This window comes from Molossus molossus, unplaced genomic scaffold (assembly GCF_014108415.1).
Source record: "Molossus molossus isolate mMolMol1 unplaced genomic scaffold, mMolMol1.p scaffold_m16_p_22, whole genome shotgun sequence".
In the NCBI taxonomy this organism is placed as follows: Eukaryota; Metazoa; Chordata; class Mammalia; order Chiroptera; family Molossidae; genus Molossus; species Molossus molossus.
This window is the reverse complement of record NW_023425358.1, coordinates 13,874,628-13,892,622: the sequence shown is the minus strand read 5'-3', so window position 1 is coordinate 13,892,622 and position 17,995 is coordinate 13,874,628. Positions and strand designations below refer to the sequence as shown.

The 17,995-nt window shown below is 38.4% G+C and overlaps 1 protein-coding gene across 1 annotated transcript; it reads left to right on the top strand.

The window, feature by feature from the left end:
• The first annotated feature begins 1,655 nt into the window (after window positions 1–1,655).
• CHEK1 (checkpoint kinase 1) lies at window positions 1,656–17,740 on the top strand. Its single transcript, XM_036276561.1, has 13 exons — window positions 1,656–1,686; window positions 2,264–2,345; window positions 3,406–3,629; window positions 5,062–5,126; window positions 5,217–5,286; window positions 7,257–7,445; window positions 8,104–8,208; window positions 10,494–10,589; window positions 14,185–14,293; window positions 14,465–14,642; window positions 14,905–15,036; window positions 16,072–16,173; window positions 17,198–17,740. Exons 2-13 carry the CDS (start codon window positions 2,281–2,283, stop codon window positions 17,291–17,293), a joined length of 1,431 nt encoding a protein of 476 aa, XP_036132454.1. The 5' UTR covers window positions 1,656–1,686; window positions 2,264–2,280; the 3' UTR covers window positions 17,294–17,740.
• Window positions 17,741–17,995: the final 255 nt, after the last annotated feature.

Sequence of the window (17,995 nt, the reverse complement as noted above, 5' to 3'; positions counted from 1 at the left end):
TGGTATCTTTAGATCTTTTATGTAGATGACTTCCCCTTGAGAAGGTTTGTATATCCCCTAAGGACACAAAACTGGCCGCCCAAATTTCTAAGAGTAAAGTGGGGAAAGAAGGCTTAGAGGTTCAACCTTCATTGCATAAACTTACTCTTAATCCTTTTGTTTTCAGTAAGGAACCCAAGCCTTTAACTGTGCCTGATGTTCTCTAGCTCAGATACCATGTATTTGCCCTCTCAAGTCTTGTACCAACTTTGTGGAGGGGCAGTTCTTTGGGTACACAGAGGGAGAGGGTCCAAGGGTCTATTTGCTTCTTACCTAGTCTTTCAACCTACCCTCTTTTTAGCCCTACCTTCCTACATTTCAGGTGTCTGGTGTCACTAACTCAACCTGAGCCTTTTGGAAGTTCTGATATAAATCAAGTTGCTCTTTTGCTTTCCCATTGTTGGCTTTGGGGTTCATCTTTAGTTATCTAAACTTTCCACTTGCCAAAATCTGGTTTTTAATACTCCATTCTTTAGTAAGGTTTCAGCAAGGAACAGGGGGATGTAATGTGCAGTCACTCTCCCATATACTATATTTAACTGTGTATTCTGCCTGAAACTTTTTTCAGACTAAGATACTTTAATTCCATCCAGACACATAGAAACTAAGCAGGTCCTCTTCTTTTCTTCATACTCTTTGTTTGCAGCACACAGTGTTAAAATGAGAGAAAATGCAGTAAATAACCTGAAAACTTTATTACATGAACCTGATCTGTGATGTCATGATTTAAAACTTTTCGATTTTACTCCATTACCAGTAACACAATCCTGCTAGTTATGTTCAATGCATGTGGCCCAGTTTTAAGAACTGGAGAATTGAATGGAGATGATCTTGCCTGTGCCTTGAGTTCTCAGTCGTTACCTGTCAAGAGCGAATACCTATTTTCAGTTTTCTGTATTTTATCCTCCAGCAGGCCCCTTACCCCAGAATTCTCATTTAAACTGGTTACTCTTAAAATGTGCATTGTAAAATGAAGCGAAACAGCCTTTTTGTTCTACCTGTCTGTTCTTCCACTCTCAGAATGAGAAGGCAAGTAAGCACTAAGATAGGCATATGCTGTTCTTTCAAAACGCTGGGGCTACGGTACCGCTTTGGAGCCGGTTCGTACAACACAGGGCAAAATGGGTCTTGCCCACACAAGCCCAAGTGAAAGACCTCATCCGCATGCCCCCAGCCAGTTACCGAGGGACGGGGCTGTGGATCCCCGCAGTCTCCTCCGTCCCCCCCTGCCCGGTTCTCAGCAGCCGCTCCCAGACGAGCCGAACGAGGCCCACACAGTCCAGTCCGTCGCCCGGCAGGTGCTCGGAGGCGCCGGGACGCGCGTGGCGGCGCGCACGGGCGGAAACACAGCCCCGCGCGTGTTCGTCTCTCGGGTCTCCGGCGCCATCCGGGACTAAGACGCGTCGGTCAGCTTTCGCACGGGTGCGATCGGCAGCCAGGACCTTCTCCCGACTCCACAGCAGCCCGGGCAGGGGGCTGAAACCTGCGGCACCACCGGGAGCTACCACCTTTCCCAACCGAGAGCTGGAAAGCGCGCCCCTGCTTTACGGCAAAGGCGCGCGTGTTTGCGACAGTGTGACGCTAGCCAATTTTGGCGGGAAAAGCGCTGCATTTGGATTCCTGTGGTGGCGGGCAGAGGACGGCCTGGTGAGGAGGGCGGCGGGTAGGGGTGGGCAGGGAGTCTGCAGGGGAGTTCGGGGCGCCTTAGCTAGCGGGGGCACGGCGACGGGCGAGGGGCTCCGAGAGACTCGGCGGAGGGGCGGTCCCGGGGCGGAGGAGGGTGGCACCAGGGCGCGGTGGTAGAGGCTCGGCAGAGACCTCGCCTCTGTAGCCTGCGTGCCACCCGGCCCTTCCTTCCGTCTCGGGGCGGCTTGGCCCCGCCCTGGCCCCTCCCGGCCTCGGGCCGCTGTCAGGGTGGGGAGGAGGGGCTGCGGTGGTCGTGGTTCCCGGCCGCCTCACCCTCGGACCCGCGGCCCTTCCCTGCCCCGCCGCGGCGCGGCCCCCAGCCCCCACCCAGCTGTTACAGCGCTCCGAGGCCGGGGCGGCCGGGCGGCGCGGTCGCCGGCATGGGGGCCCTCGCCTGCGGTGGACTGGGATAAAGTGTGGCAGGTGCAGGGGGCCCACCGCGTTCCCGTCGAGGACGCGGGCGAGCGCCGGGCAGCGGCCTCAGGAGGATGGAAGCTTGCGCTCAGGCCCCGCCTTTTGTGGACCCTGCCCCTTCCAGCCGAGCGCCGCGGAGCCATGGCCGTGCCCTTCGTGGAAGACTGGGACTTGGTGCAGACCCTGGGCGAAGGCGCCTACGGAGAGTGAGTCCCCGCACCCCGTCCCGCCGCCTTCTGTCGCGCTGTCTGAGTCCCTGTCGGTTGTTGGGAGCTGTTGTAACGCGGTGGCCGTAGGAGCCTCTGCGTCCTTGCCGGCGAAGTCCGCGGTCTGGGGGAACTGGAGCGGCGGTCTCCTGTAAGGGCTTTCTGTCTTTCACATCTATCTTTGTAAAGAGCTGGAGGGGGCTGCTGAAGTCAGTGTCTCCTGCCACACATTCCTTCTTGCGGGTTAGGCGGTGTTACATGAACAAATGAGCAGACTGGCTACCTGGTGTCAAACCATTGGCCTGTCACAGGCTGCTCACTGGTCATTGCTTGTTCTTAGGCAAGCTGCTGCTGCTTTTTAAATCACCCTAAGAGATTATATACGTATATGTTGTATCTGTGTATGTATCCATGTGTGTATATTATTGGTTTTAGAGGAAGGGGAAGAGGGAAACATCTATGTGAGAGGGAAACATCCATTGGTTGCCGCCTGTACATGCCCTGACCAGGGGTCAAACCCCAAACCTAAGAGGGACCCTGACTGAGAATCGAACCTGCAGCCTTGTGGTGTATGAGATGACACTCCAGCCAACTGAGCCACCCAGCCAGGGTGGCAAGCTTCTTAATATCATTTGTGGCTCTGTTTTCTTGGCTGTCAGATGGCAATAATGGTACTTTACCCCACAGGTGCTTACAACAGTTACCATAGGGTTACTAAACGTTAGGTGATGTTAAATGAGTAGAGTATGTGTATATGTGATGTGGCCTAGAATGGCCATGATCCCATTTTAGTTTATTTTCTCAAGTGTTTATTAAGTGACTTTTGGTTATACAGCATAATGGCTTTTTTGGTGCAATATCTATTGTACCTCAAATTTCAGAAAGGAGTAGTATCTGTTAAGAACATGGCAGAAACCATTCCCGTGGTTTCTCCTTGGAGGAGAAATTAATAAAGGTAAAATAGTTTTGGATGGGTTGTGTTTAATCTTTTGAAGTTTTAAAATGAATAGAATTCAAGGGTCTGGAATGTTATAAATCGTTTTTTTTTTTTCCTTTTTAGAGTTCAACTTGCTATGAATAGAAGAACTGAAGAAGCAGTTGCAGTGAAGATTGTGGACATGAAGCGTGCTGTAGACTGCCCAGAAAATATTAAGAAAGAAATCTGTATCAATAAGATGTTAAATCATGAGAATGTAGTGAAATTCTATGGTCACAGGAGAGAAGGCAATATCCAATATCTATTTCTGGAGTATTGTAGCGGAGGAGAACTTTTTGATCGAATAGGTATGGAAAAGATTTAATATAATTATTCTACTAAACAAGTTTCTACATTTGTTTTTTAAACTTGGGTCTGCTATTTGGTCACTGTCCATTCAGAATTGCTTATGCAACAGAGAAATTGGAGTAAATTTTTTTGGTTTTGCAACTTACATTAATGCACAAAAGCATAAAGTCATCAAAGAAAACTTTTCTCAAAATTTATAAGTGATTTTGATTGGCATTGTTTTATAGATTTTAGGAATAATAAACTGTAATCTCATGATGAAGTATTATAAATGCAATGCATTGTTTGCCTATACAATTTTTTGTAGACACTCTAATTACATGAAATCATTGCATATATTTACAGATCCAAAATAATAATATATTGTTATGTTTCTTTATTTGTTTAAGCGAAATAATTTAGAATTTTCTCAGATTGCTTTTATATATAATAAGTAAATTCTGTTGCTGTTACTTAAATGTTTTATGTAGACTAAAGGGCTTGAGAGAACCCTGAGAAGTACATAAAACATTCTGTAGATTAAATTTATCATTTTAAAGCTATTGTATTAACAGTTAAAATTGATTAATAGACTCTCCAGTATTTATCACAGAAGAGAGTTGAGTGTAAAAGAAATCATGAGTTAACAAGGGAGGTCAAGATATAAAAAGATGACTGACAATAGAATATTTCTTAATAAAACTGTGTTTCCTAAAGAAACTTCACAGGCATTTGTGACTTTGTAGTGTGAAAGGTTATATGAAGTTTAAATCTATTGTTAAATATTTAGTGAAATTAGCTTATATTTGCCCAAGCTTCCACTTTGGCAATTACATTTCAGGAGTGGAAAAATCTTGGCATAACATTTTGATGAAATTAGGGGAGAATTTGAAAGATCAAATTAATCATAGTTAATATAAGATAAATGAGGGCTTTCAAGGTATGGTTTGCATTCTTTTTTAAAATTTTTTTTTTTCTTTATTGATTTTAGAGAGAGAGAGGAAGGGAGAGGGAGAGAGAAATAGAAACATCGATGAGAGAGAAAATTGATTGGCTACCTCCTTCATGTCCCCCGCTGGGGATTAGGCCCACAATCTGGGCATGTGTCCTGACTGGGAATCGAACAGGCAACCTCTTGGTGCATGAGTCAAAGCTCAACCAGTGAGCCGCACCGGCCAGGCTAGTTTGCATTCTTGATTTGGATAATAGTTTGTTATTTCTCTCTCTAATTTTCCTGTAATGTTAATTTATTTTCACCACATAAAAGATGTGGAAATGTGCGTTATTAAGTACTATATGTGTTAGTGGACTCCAGAGGCTTTTCATTATTAGCATAAGATTCCGTTTGCTAAAGTACAATCACAAATGTTTAACCTCAGAATTAGGAGTTTATGTGGTTGATTCCTGATTGTATTTACCTGGTAAACTAACTTTCACAATTCATTCTTACAGAGCCAGACATAGGCATGCCTGAACAAGATGCTCAGAGGTTCTTCCATCAACTCATGGCAGGAGTGGTAGGTCCAGTTGTTTCTTTTCTGCTTAAAGTTAATATGAATGAAGTAAGTTACTAAATTCTAGTATGATTCCCTTTGCTTTCTACTTAGATTTATCTGCATGGTATTGGAATAACTCACAGGGATATTAAGCCAGAAAATCTCCTATTGGATGAAAGGGGTAAGTTTAGCATTTTGTCACTGCTACCTAAATATTTTAATACAGCCATACAGGGCTTTTTCAAGGCTTTTGCATTACTGAAATTCAGAGAATAACAAAACAAAATCCACGGAGTACTGTGGTCATCCATTAGTATTTTCAGTGATTACTACTTATAGGTAACTTGGAACTCAATCTAAGTGGTTTATTAAGATTGTGTCACATATAGATATTAAAAGTAATTATAGGAGCTGCTCTCAAGTCAAATATAGGTAAACATCAATGGCTTATATATTATATTGTGCAGAGGTAATTGATTTAAAAAAATTAATCTCCTATTTTGGGAGTTATTTTTATGGCTTCAAAAACCAATACAGCCGCCCTGGCCAGTTTGGCTCAGCGATTAGAGTGTTGGCCCGTGGACCAGAGAGTCCCAGGTTTGGTTCCCACTAAGGGCACATACCTCGGTTGTGGTTTGTCCCCAGCCCCAGTTGGGGTTGGGTGGTTGGCCATCACTCGATGTGTCTCTCTCACATTGATGTTTCTCTTTCTCCCTTCCTCCCTTTCTCCCTCCCACTCTATCTGAAGATAAATGCAAAAATGTCCTCGGGTGAGGATAAAAAAAAAATTAAAAACAAAAAAACCTATAGAGCCCTGGCTGGTTTTGCTCAGTGGTTAGAGCATTGGCCCATGGACCAGAGGGTCGCAGGTTTGATTTCTGGTCAAGGGCATGTACCTGGGTTGCAGGTTTGACCCCTGTCCCTTGTCAGGGTCATGCAGGAGGCAACCAACTGATCTCTCTCTCTCTTTAGCTCTCCCCTTTTTCCTCCTTTTCCTCCCTCTCTTCCACTCTATCTAAAAATAATTGAAAAAATAATAATCCTCAGATGAGGATTAACCAAAAACGAAACAAAAAACAGTGGTGACTGTTCTATAAATTTGTACCCAAACCCAATATAAAAATTGGGTTTGTTATAAATATTTGTTGTGACACTTGTCTTTTTTTTTTTACTTATACCCAATTCTGTGTCAGTACATATATAGTTTTTTTTAAAAACAACTACTTACATACTTTTGTTGTGTATATAAATTATAAGATTTAATCATTTCTCTATTGATGAACATTTACAAATAATACTGCTATGAATATCCTTATGCTTGTGAGTTTGTGGGAGTATTTCTGTGAGTATGGTTCTAGAAGTAGAAATTACTAGTGCAAAGAGTGTGTGAATGTGTCAGATTTTAACATCTTTTGCCAGATTACTCCTTAAAAAGGTTGAAAAAGAATCTTTCCTAATTCCTAAGACTAGATTATATTCCTTTGCTATAGGATTTTGTAATGTTGTATATTTTCATAATCTTCACAACAGTTGTCTGTTGTTAGTCTTCTCCAGTAATTTATCTAACTACATTGGTTAGCACAGTGTCACTCTGTTACAGTAGACAGTTAAATCGAGAGTTTTGCTTGCAATTTTTGTGGGTTGAAGATAGAACATTAGACTGGAAATTTGTTTTTTATAGAGTTCCTCCTCCGTTTCTAAACTTAACCACTATGGCAAGAAGTTCTGGTGGTTTGTGGGTCTTTAGTTTTGGTGTATCTTTACATCTGTATTTTCTTCCTGCCAACAGGGTTTGTTTTGCTTCTGGGAAAGCAGTGCCTAATATATTATTGATGCCTCCTTGCTGCCCTCTGCACAACCCAGTAAAGGGTTTGGCTCTGCTTTAAGTCTGGAGGGCCCTTTTGACTTTAACCTGTTTTGTGTATTGGTGATATTTTTCTTAAATGAACAGAAGCAGTGAGTCCTTTCACTAATTTCAGCAAGATGATGATGTCTTTTATTTCTTCTTTTTAATAATATATCTTTTTGGTCATTTTAAGGTAGAGAAGTTCCACAAACCTTAAGTAATATGAGTGATTTTCCAATATTACTTAATTTTTAAAATATATCTAGTTACAAAACATTTTTATCCATCTCTTTCCTTTGGTTTAGATAACCTCAAAATCTCTGACTTTGGCTTGGCAACAGTGTTTCGACATAATAATCGTGAGCGTTTATTGAACAAGATGTGTGGTACTTTACCTTATGTTGCTCCAGAACTTATAAAGAGAAGAGAATTTCATGCAGAACCAGTTGATGTTTGGTCCTGTGGAATAGTACTTACTGCAATGTTGGCTGGAGGTAAGAGCTATTTAATCATGACAAAGAGCTATTTAGTCAATTCCATCTGTTCTATGGAAAGACAGATTTGTTATATAGAAATAAACGATATAAACCAAGGGCATCCATATTTATTTATTTATTTTGTATTGATTTTTTTTTAGGGAGAGAGAGAGAGAGACACACCGATCGGCTGCCTCCTGCATGCCCCTTACTGGGGATTGAGCCTGCAACCCGGACATGTGCCCTGACTGACCGGGAATTGAACCGGGACCTCTCAATCCATGGGATGAGACTCATCCAACTGAGCCATACCCACTGGGCAAGGGCAGTCATATTTATATGACATTTTAATAGTAAATTATTTATAACTAAGTTGGAACTTTTAATCCCAAAGGTTTTTATAAATGAAGTATGTATATAGCTCCTAAATGATATACCGAAGTACCTCTTGCTTTTAAGATTCATGTGAATACTTTTGGAAAGAGTAGGACAGGAAGCAAGCAGTTCATCTACCTTTGAGTGCCTCTAAAATTTTTGTGAGTTGGTATTCTTAGTTTGAAAACCATATTGAATTAACCTGGAGGAAATGGATTTGTATTGTTAATTATTTTCTCTTGGAATCCTTACTGCATAATGATATGAGGACTTAGAAAACTGAGACTTGTTTCTCTTTTAGAATTGCCATGGGACCAACCCAGTGACAGTTGTCAGGAATATTCTGATTGGAAAGAAAAAAAGACATACCTCAACCCTTGGAAAAAAATTGATTCTGCCCCTCTAGGTAGGTAACTGGGTTATCTTGATTGAAAGTACTGATTTCTTGGATAATGAAACTTAGTGCTGTTTGATTTTTTTTTTCCTTACATTTTTTTAAAACTTTAAATGATCATATAAATAATCTATGATCCTTGTAGATAAATTTTAAAATAATAAATTTTTAAAAATCAGTGCTATAATCCCCCAGAAATCAATTATCTTATTTTTATTGTTATTTTTTTAAAAAGTTTTTCTTGCCCTGGCCAGTTTGGCTCAGCGGTTAGAGCGTCGGCCTGCGGTCCCGAGAGACCCGGGTTCGGTTCCCGCTAAGGGCACGTACTTCGGTTGCAGTTTGTCCCCGGCCCTGGTTGGTCGTGTGGGTGGCAGCCACTCGATGTGTCCCTTCACGTCAATGTTTCTGTCTCTCTCTCCCTTCCTCTCTCTCCCTCCCACTCTATCTGTACAAAAAATGGAAAAATATCCTCGGGTGAGGATAAAAAAAAAAAAAATTTTCTTTATTGATTTTAGAGAGAGAGGAAGGGAGAGGGAGAGAGGTAGAGATATCAATGAGAGAGAACATTGATTGTTCTCCTCCTGCATGCCCCCCCACTGGGGATCAGGTCCATAACCTGGGCGTGTGCCCTGACTTGCAATCAAACCGGTGACCTCTTGGTGCATGGGTCAACGCTCAACCACTGAGCCACACCAGCTGGGCAGAAATAGTTTATTTTAATATTTTAATATGTGCTTATACACTTTGTTATAAAAATATATAAGTACATATATTTGTTATCTATGTATACTATTTATAAGTATGTGTGTTTTTTATAAAAAATAAACCATACACGTGATATTTTGTAAACTTTTTTGTGTTAATGCTTTGTGAACTTTTTTCATGACTGTAATTATAGACCTACATCATTATTTTTAAAGACTCTGAAGTTATCTGCTATATGGATATTTCTTATTATACTCAACCATTTTGCTTTTTTAAAGATTTAGATTTTTTTCTAATTTTTCACTGTTAATGAAAGAGATATGCTTATCATCCATATAACTAAATATTTAACTTATTTAATTAAATAAATTTAATTAAAATAAAACCCAGAAGTGGAATTGCAGGGTCTAAGATATATGCAGTTTTAAATTATTCTCCTTTACTTTGCCAAATTGTTTTTCAGAAAGTTCATATTATTTTATCATAATCTTAATAATTTACATTAAAAAATATTTAACTAATCTAATAGGCCTATAAAAATATATTCACTGTTTTTTGTTTTTATTTTAAAGTTAGTATCAATGAGGTGGTATATCCACTATGTATTATTATCTAATGTCATTAGATCTTTGCATTTATTTACATACTTATTTTTTATTGAATATATTGGGATGACATTGATTAATAAAATTATATAGGTGTCAGGTGCACAATTCTATAATGCATCATTTGTATATTGTATTGTGTGTTCACTACCCCAAGTCAAGTCGCCTTTCATCACCATTTATACCACCTTTACCATCTCCTACTTCCGATCTTTGCATTTATTTGAAATATTTTTCACAATTTGTCATGTATTTTTATTTTGTGTATACTATTTTGACATGTGAAAGTTTTATATTTTTATTTATTTAAATCTAGTATCTTGACCTTTGTAGTTCCTGACTATATTGTCATGTTTGGAAAGATCTTTTCTACTTGAACATTAGAAAAAAATTCCCTATGTTTTCATTTGTATTTTTATGGCTTCACTTTTTCATTTAAATCTTTTGGCCACTAGAAAATTATTTTTGTGGTGGAATATATATCAATTTTTTTTCTTTTTTTTAGTTAATTTTTTATTGTTGAGAGTATTACAGATGTCTCCCATGATATATGAATTCTTTATCAAGATAATTAAGATACTTTAGGTTGCTGGAAACTAATTTTCTTTTTTTTAAATAGAACTGTGAATGAGGACCTCTCAGGACATTGGAACAAGTTTGGTATTGAAATGGACAGGAGAGTTGTTTTGTATCTCTTTGTTAACTTGCCACCTAGGTAGAAACATTTCTACCTGGCTGTTATGCTACTATTTCAAATAACAGAATAAGATCTGGGCAGAATACTCTAAGATATAGATTGTAGCAAAGAACAACTGTATGAAATTAAAACAGTAATTTAGTGCCTTTAATAATTTTTTCTTTCTCTTCCCCAGAGATAATGCTTGGACATAAGGAGACCAAGAGGGAATGTGTTCCATACCACAAGCTATAGGCTTTTCTAATCTGCATGACTCTTTTGTAAATGTTGTCTTAATGTTTTGTTTTCAGCTCTGCTGCATAAAATCCTAGTTGAGAATCCATCAGTAAGGATCACCATTCCAGACATCAAAAAAGATCGATGGTACAACAAACCACTCAAGAAAGGTAGTGTCCTTAAAATACCAGTATTTTTTTTTCTGTGAAAGTGACTTGCAAAGTCAGTATCTCAAGTCAACAACACAAGATATCTGTGGTCTCTGCCCTCTTACAGATGTGTAGCAGGAAAAACAGAAATATGAAAAATAATTTCAAGTTTATTAATAGTTATAAAGTTGAAAGTCAGGGTACTATAGCTAAGTGTTTGACAAAGTCTTAAGTGACAGATAAAACTTGTATTCCTGGGGAAATCACATTAGATCTAAGATTTGAAGATTAAAAGGGAGTTAGCCAGATGAGTACTAGCAAGACGAGTGGCAGATTCGCAGCATAGGAAGCAGCCTTTGGAATGTCTTGGAGTTTAGAAAGTGGCATATTTGAGGAACTTGAAAAAAGGCTGTTAATTTATGGACCATGTCTGGCTTGTTCATCATTGTTTCACAACTGGTTGGCACAGTGTGTGGAGCATTGTAGGTACTCAGTAACTATTAGTAACGAGTGACCAGAGGAGAGGGAGATGGAGAGAGGTTTGAGATGAGGCCAGAGAGGTAGAAACCAAGTTGTGGAGGAGGACCTTGTAAGCCACATTACGAATTTTGGATTTTTCTTAAGGCTATTGGGGAAACCTTGGAGAGATTTTAAGCAAGGAAATGACATGATCATATATTTGGTCTTTTTTTCCCATTGCTTTTGATGTTTTTCATCCTAGATGTGAGAAGGTGATAATCTGAACTAAATTAATGACAATGGAATTGGAGAGAAGAGATAGAGTCCAAAGAAATTTAAGAACTAGAATTGATGGGACTGGTGGTTTGCATATGGGAAAGGAAGGAGAATGAGGAATCAAAGATGCTTCCTTTCTGGTTTAAACCAAATGATACCATTTACTGGAATGTAGCTCAGAAGGAAACAGATATGGGGGGAAATTTTGTTTGATTTTGGATATGTTGAATTTGAGAAGTTAAGTAAAACTGTCAAATAGGTGTGTGCTTGGGTGTGTAACTTAGGAGACAGGACTAGGCTTGAGATGTTGATTTAGGTGTTTTCTTCAAATAGGTAGTAATTTAAACAGTGGTATATGAAATTGAGTATGAAATTTTAAGGAATGCCAACATTTAAGTACTGGGTGGAGGCCACAGACACGGAAAAATTTTTCCAGTGGATTTCATGATATGGCAGTTATTCATGACCTGAGCAGGAGCAGTTTTGGTGGAGAATTGGGAGTAAATTCTAGAGTACAGTGTACAGTGACTGTTGTCTAACAGAGGTAAAGAAGCAGAGGACAAACAGCTCATTCCAGAAGTTTGGCTGAGAGGAGACAATAGCTGGAGACAAATGAGGAATTTTTAACCCTTCTCTGAATGTTTCTTTTACCTTTTTTGTTGACGTTCAGCTCTCCCCTAAGGATACTGCTTCCTCTCAAATAGCAGGTGTTTTCTTTTCCACATTCTCAGATCCTTGGATTTGGGAGCAGGCAGGCATCCTTTTTTCTTCATTGTCACTTTCTCCTTCCCACGTTCCTCCCTCCTTCATTTTAAATCTCATTATCAGACTCAACCACCACCCACTGTTCCTGACTTGTTATAATAAACTTTTAAACCCCAAATTAAAATTCCTTTCACATTGTCACTCTCTCCAATACAAGTCCATGTAGTGTTTGTCCTGGTTCTTGGTGATGAAAACCTTCACCTGTGTGATCCTTCTAGTATCCTGACCTCACATTTTCTTGACCTTTTCTAGTGATCTTATTATCTTCAGGCATTCTGCTTTGACACCAGTTTATTTTTCTCTCTTCTCTCTAGTATCCTGACTCCAACAATCCTTTGACCCTACCAGGACTGGCAGTCCATTAATTCTACTTTTTAAAAAATTGATTTGAGAGAGAGAGAAGGGGGGGATATCAATTTATTGCTTTACTTATTTATACATTCGTTGGTTGATTCTTGTATGTGCCTTGACTGGGGATCTATCCTACAACCTTGGCATATTGGGATGACGTTCTAAACAACTGAGTTACCCAGCCAGGGAGGGCCATTCTACTCTAGTGGGCAAAACCTAACTCAAGTATGGTCCAGTTTTCTACCTCCTCCACACTTTTACCTGCACAGCTCATTGCATCTGGAGAAAAGTGTAAAACAATGTTCACTTTAAATTCAGGATCATTCATCTTGAATGGGCCCTTAATCCTTCTAGGCAATCATAATGCATTTCCGCATGTCTTTCACAACCCCACTCTCCTAAATTACCTTTTCTTTTCTCGTCAGCTAATACACCTTCCCCAAGCTCTCTCTCAGTCGGTGACAGTATTTCCTATTTCACTGGGAAATAGAAGCAGTCACAAGAGAACTTCCACAAGTTCTCACCACCATCTCCACCTACCTAACTGCCTCTTCGCTCATCTAATGTTCTGTTCTCCTGTTGCCGTGGATAAATCGCCTGCTTCAGATATAAGCCAGCACTTTGTCTTGTGCACTAGACCCAGTTTTTTTTTTGCCTACTCAGGGACATTGTCTAGTAGTTCTCTCTTTCCCCTGCATCATTAATGTTTCCATCATTAATGTTGGATCTTTCTCAGCATACCAACATGCTGTTTCTCCCATCTTACTGCCTGATACATAGTAGGCTTAATAAACTATTTGAATGAATGGACTAAAAGATAAAAAGTTTGGCTAAACTTAAACATGTTTAAATGGTCTTGGGAAAGATCCACTTGATATGAAAAGGATGAAAGTCTACGAGAGAGGGAATAAAAGAGCATGTAGATCCCTGAGGAGATACGAGAGTATGAGCTCAAGTACAAGTAGAGGGATGAACATAGGGTGAGAGGAAGGGATGGGTAGGAGTGTAAGTAAATTGGCAGGTTTGGATGTGCAACTTGAGGATGTTTCTAATGACTTAATTTTCTTTGTGAAATGGGAGATGGTATCATATGCTAAAAATCGAGGTAATGGAGGGTGGTTTGGGAATTTGACAAGAGTGCAAAAATTTTGAAACAATCATTGTGGAGCAAGGGAGAGGAAACTGACTAGAGAAACATAGGACTGACTGTCATTGTTGAGGATCCATCTGATTGTAGTCACCGTGAATTTATAGTGGCATCATTTTCTGTATAATGATTATTTTTGTTAAAGCTTTTCCAGTGAAGCAAAGAATGTTGGACAGAGCAGATTAATAATGTTCATTGCCATTATCGTAAATTATTTTTTACTTTAAAAGGTTTTGATTCTTTAGCTAGGTCTCTCTGTCTTTATAGAGCGCTTTTCTTTTACCATAAATGGTACCATTAAAATTATGGCCCTGTACTCCACACTTGGGACATACTGATCAGGATTTGTGTCGTTTGACAATCGAGTCCTAGTAAGTTCATAACAACCACATTTCCCATAAAATTATGTAGAAGGAGCCACTGTTTGTTTTGTACGTATTTTGTGTACAAAATACTTCTTCAGGTAGCCAGTTGTGTTAATTAAGAAGTATCTGCATAGAAGATTTGAAAGCATTTGTATTTATTTATTTTTTTAACTTATCTTTATTGTTGAATGTATTACAAATGTCCCCCCTTTTTTATATTTATTTATTTTTTTAATTTTTTTTTTTTTTTTAGGGGCAAAGAGGCCCCGAGTCACTTCAGGTGGTGTATCAGAGTCTCCTGGTGGATTCTCGAAGCACATTCAATCCAATTTGGACTTCTCTCTAGTAAACAGTGCTTCTAGGTAAGATTAATTAATAACAGTCAAGTAGTTGTTGAAGGTAATAGTCCCCATATATGTATTTTATCTTAATAATGATTGTTATTTTTATTGGTGTGAGAATGGTAATGTGATATTAAAAAGCCGGACAGATTTTATTTAAGATATATTTTCCCCCATATCTTAATGCTTCAGTGAAGAAAATGTGAAGTACTCCAGTTCCCAGCCAGAACCACGCACAGGTCTTTCCTTATGGGACACCAGCCCGTCCTACATTGACAAACTGGTACAAGGGATCAGTTTTTCCCAGCCCACGTGTCCGGATCATATGCTTCTGAATAGTCAGTTACTTGGCACTCCAGGATCCTCACAGGTAAGAGAATTTAGTTTTTTCAAATAAATAATGGAAGCCATGTATTTTTTATCATAACATCTTTCTTTTTAAACGTATACATCTTAAAGTATTAACACTTTATACTGATTTTTTTTTGACAAGGAAGAGATAGAGGAGACCTTTGTGTATAAGCATCTTAAGTCACAGAAAAGAATTTTCAGACTAAATACCTGTATGACTGCTTTTGGTGATATCAGATTTATTCTGTTTTGTTTTGTTTTGTTTTTTATTTGGCATGTAGAACCCCTGGCAGCGCTTGGTCAAAAGAATGACACGATTTTTTACCAAATTGGATGCAGACAAATCTTACCAATGCCTGAAAGAGACTTGTGAGAAATTGGGCTATCAATGGAAGAAGAGTTGTATGAATCAGGTATATTTCACTGATTTTTATTATATCTTTTCCTGAAGAAAAATGTAAATATTTGATTAAAAAACTATCTTCAGTATATTTTTAAAATATAAAGTAAGTGGTTTAGTTTGGAAAAGAAACAATTGAAATGTAAGGAATTTAAATAAAATGTTCTTTACCTTAAGAAATAATATTTGTTAAAAGATTTATTAAAAATATTAAGACTCGAGTCATTTTCTTTAAAAACTCTCTATACTTAAATTGTAACAGTAACAATTGACTCCCTTCTATGAAAGATGAATACATTAACAATCCTACTTGAATACATTAACAATCCTACTCTCCCTCTATCTATCCCAGGATATAATGTGTTATTCATATGTATTTTTTATAGTCATTCCTTGAAGTGAGAATTATTACAGATGTTCTGTAATTTGAGCTGTGCTTAGCTAGGCACATCTGCTCATCTTGCTTGGGCTCCTTCCTCTAGCAGTAGTTGTTTGATGGCTTTACTGTGGCTGGTGGTCTGCAATGGAATGGCCTCATCCATGCTTGGGGTCTTGGTGCTGGCTGTTGGCTGGCCCTTTCTTTTAATGTTGCTCATCTACCTGGGCTTCTTTACAGGAGCATTCTACAAACATTGAGCAGGAAAGATGCAAGGCCTCTCATGACCATCGACATCTGATTGCTGTGGGAGCTTTTCAGCCACAAATCTGGACTCTATTTCTTTCTCCTTCATTCTATTTTTATTCTCTTTGCTTGTTTCTTCTTTCAGTTGGGGTTTGGTAAAATACTACTTTATTTTGTTGCTGAGATTTCACATGGATTTAGCCCTTGTAATGGAGCTGCATCCTGGTTACCTTCAGTCTGAGTGGAACACACACACACACCGGGCCAGGAAAACCCCCAGGAGTGAGGCTGTCGACTAGCACTGCTCTTCCTGTAGAAGTGCCTCTCGGAGTTTATCACAGTCGTATCACTGGCCTGAGATTGTAGTTTTTATTTAGAGTGTCCTCTGCCCACATACCTGGCTTAACCTTGTTTTTATTGCCTTAGGTTACTGTATCAACAACTGATAGAAGAAACAATAAACTGATTTTTAAAGTGAATTTGGTAGAAATGGATGAGAAGATCTTGGTTGACTTCCGGCTTTCTAAGGTATGTAGATAGCACATTTCAAAACAAGATACTTTGTTTTGCTTAAAGAAGTATTTTTACATGTTCATTGTAGAAAATTTAAAAATACAAAAATGTTTAAAGAAGAAAATGATAATCAAGTTTAATCTTATTGTCCAGAGAGAAAACACATTTATTTTTTATATATTTTACTACAGTAGTCTTTCTTTGTAAAAGTTTTTGTTTTCTGTAGAAAGTGTAAGTAACAAATAAGAAAATAAAAATAATCCTAGATTATTTTTACCCTTAATATTTTTGAAGCATTCCAAACTTTGTCATACTGAATTCATATCTATCTTTTTATAAAAATTATTACTTGTTTGTACATTAAATGTACATAAAGTGTTTGTACATTATAACTAATGTTTAATATCCATATACATAGAGTTTTGTTCTCATTCATGATTATTTCTTTAGAAAGTATTGGTGCTGAGGTTATATATAGTTTTGAAGCCCTTAACATATAGGACAAAAATAGCATCTTTTCTATTTCCTGAGAGATTGTACATAGCTCTAAAGCAGGTTGGAGGAGGAGGTCACATTCTTTATGTTGGAGATTTGCTGTAATACTATTGTTCAGATGCTTGGTATGGAATTATATTATTAAGGTCCTAGTGTAATAAAATTTTTCTTGTAACTGAATCACTGGCTTTGTTGCTATAGTATTTTGGCAAGCCTTCAGTGTAGTTGTGTAGCTTATTTTAAGTTTACAAACCTCCAATACCTATGGAAAACAATAACTGGTCCAGAGATATCAACGCTTGAAAGAGACAGGATCGCATTATATTTGCTCTCTGAGTGCTGTGTGGTGGGAACAGTGATGGCCTGAAATCAAGTCAGAATTATTTATCTAGCCATTTCTTCTCCCAAGATAATCAGTCTTTACAAGAGGACCTGAAGGGAATTGTATCTGGACATATCTGTAGATGTTTGTCTCTATGTACCACTACAGAGAGTTTGATTTCTTTTTTTTTGACATTATTTTTGGGTATTATTCCTGATATAGGGTGATGGATTGGAATTCAAGAGACACTTCCTGAAGATTAAAGGGAAGCTGAGTGATGTTGTGAGCAGCCAGAAGGTTTGGCTTCCTGCCACATGATAGATCCATTGGCTTTGGAAGTCCTGGTGAATATAGTGCTGCTATGTTGACATTATTCTTCCTAGAGAAGATTATCCTAATCTGCAAACTGCAAACAATAGTCCCTGAAGAGTTGTCTTCCTCCTAGTCATACATTTTCCAATTTTTTTGTATGTTCTGCATAAAAATAATACCTATATTTTAATTGTAAATAAAACTTTGGGGAAAGGATAGGTAGAATTCATTAGCTATTTCTTCATCTGTGTTTAGTGTCTAAATTTGAGTCCCACCTGGTGGAACCAAGCTTTGGGGATATATGAAATTACCAGCTTTATACCAATATAATGAAAAATGATACTCTTGTCCCATTTTTACCAAAATATTTGGTTTTATCCAAAAAGTGATAAGTGTATCACTTTCACATTGATTTAAGTAAGTGGACGAATTAGTTTAAAAACAAAATCTTTGTGGCTTTTGGACAGTAGTAGATTTATCAGTCTGTGAAGTGAAGTCACTTCAAAAAATGTTTCCCCAAGATTTGTACTCATTTTCAAAAGGCCCTGGCCAGGTATGTAAACCTGTTATTGAATTATAATTATTAATTGAAATTACAAGTTGGTATGTTTTTTTCCACTACTGTAGTTAATAAAATATAAAATACTGGTTGGTCTTTCAGGTAGAAGTTGAGCATAAATTCTAGTGCTTAACTACCTTTACCTAAAA

Coding starts and splice junctions, on each gene's coding strand:
- CHEK1 (XM_036276561.1), top strand. CDS start 2,281: ATGGCCGTGCCCTTCGTGGAAGACTGGGACTTGGTGCAGACCCTGGGC. Junction 5,127..5,216: donor ATCAACTCATGGCAGGAGTG/GTAGGTCCAGTT, acceptor CTTTCTACTTAG/ATTTATCTGCATGGTATTGG. Junction 14,294..14,464: donor CTAGTAAACAGTGCTTCTAG/GTAAGATTAATT, acceptor TTAATGCTTCAG/TGAAGAAAATGTGAAGTACT.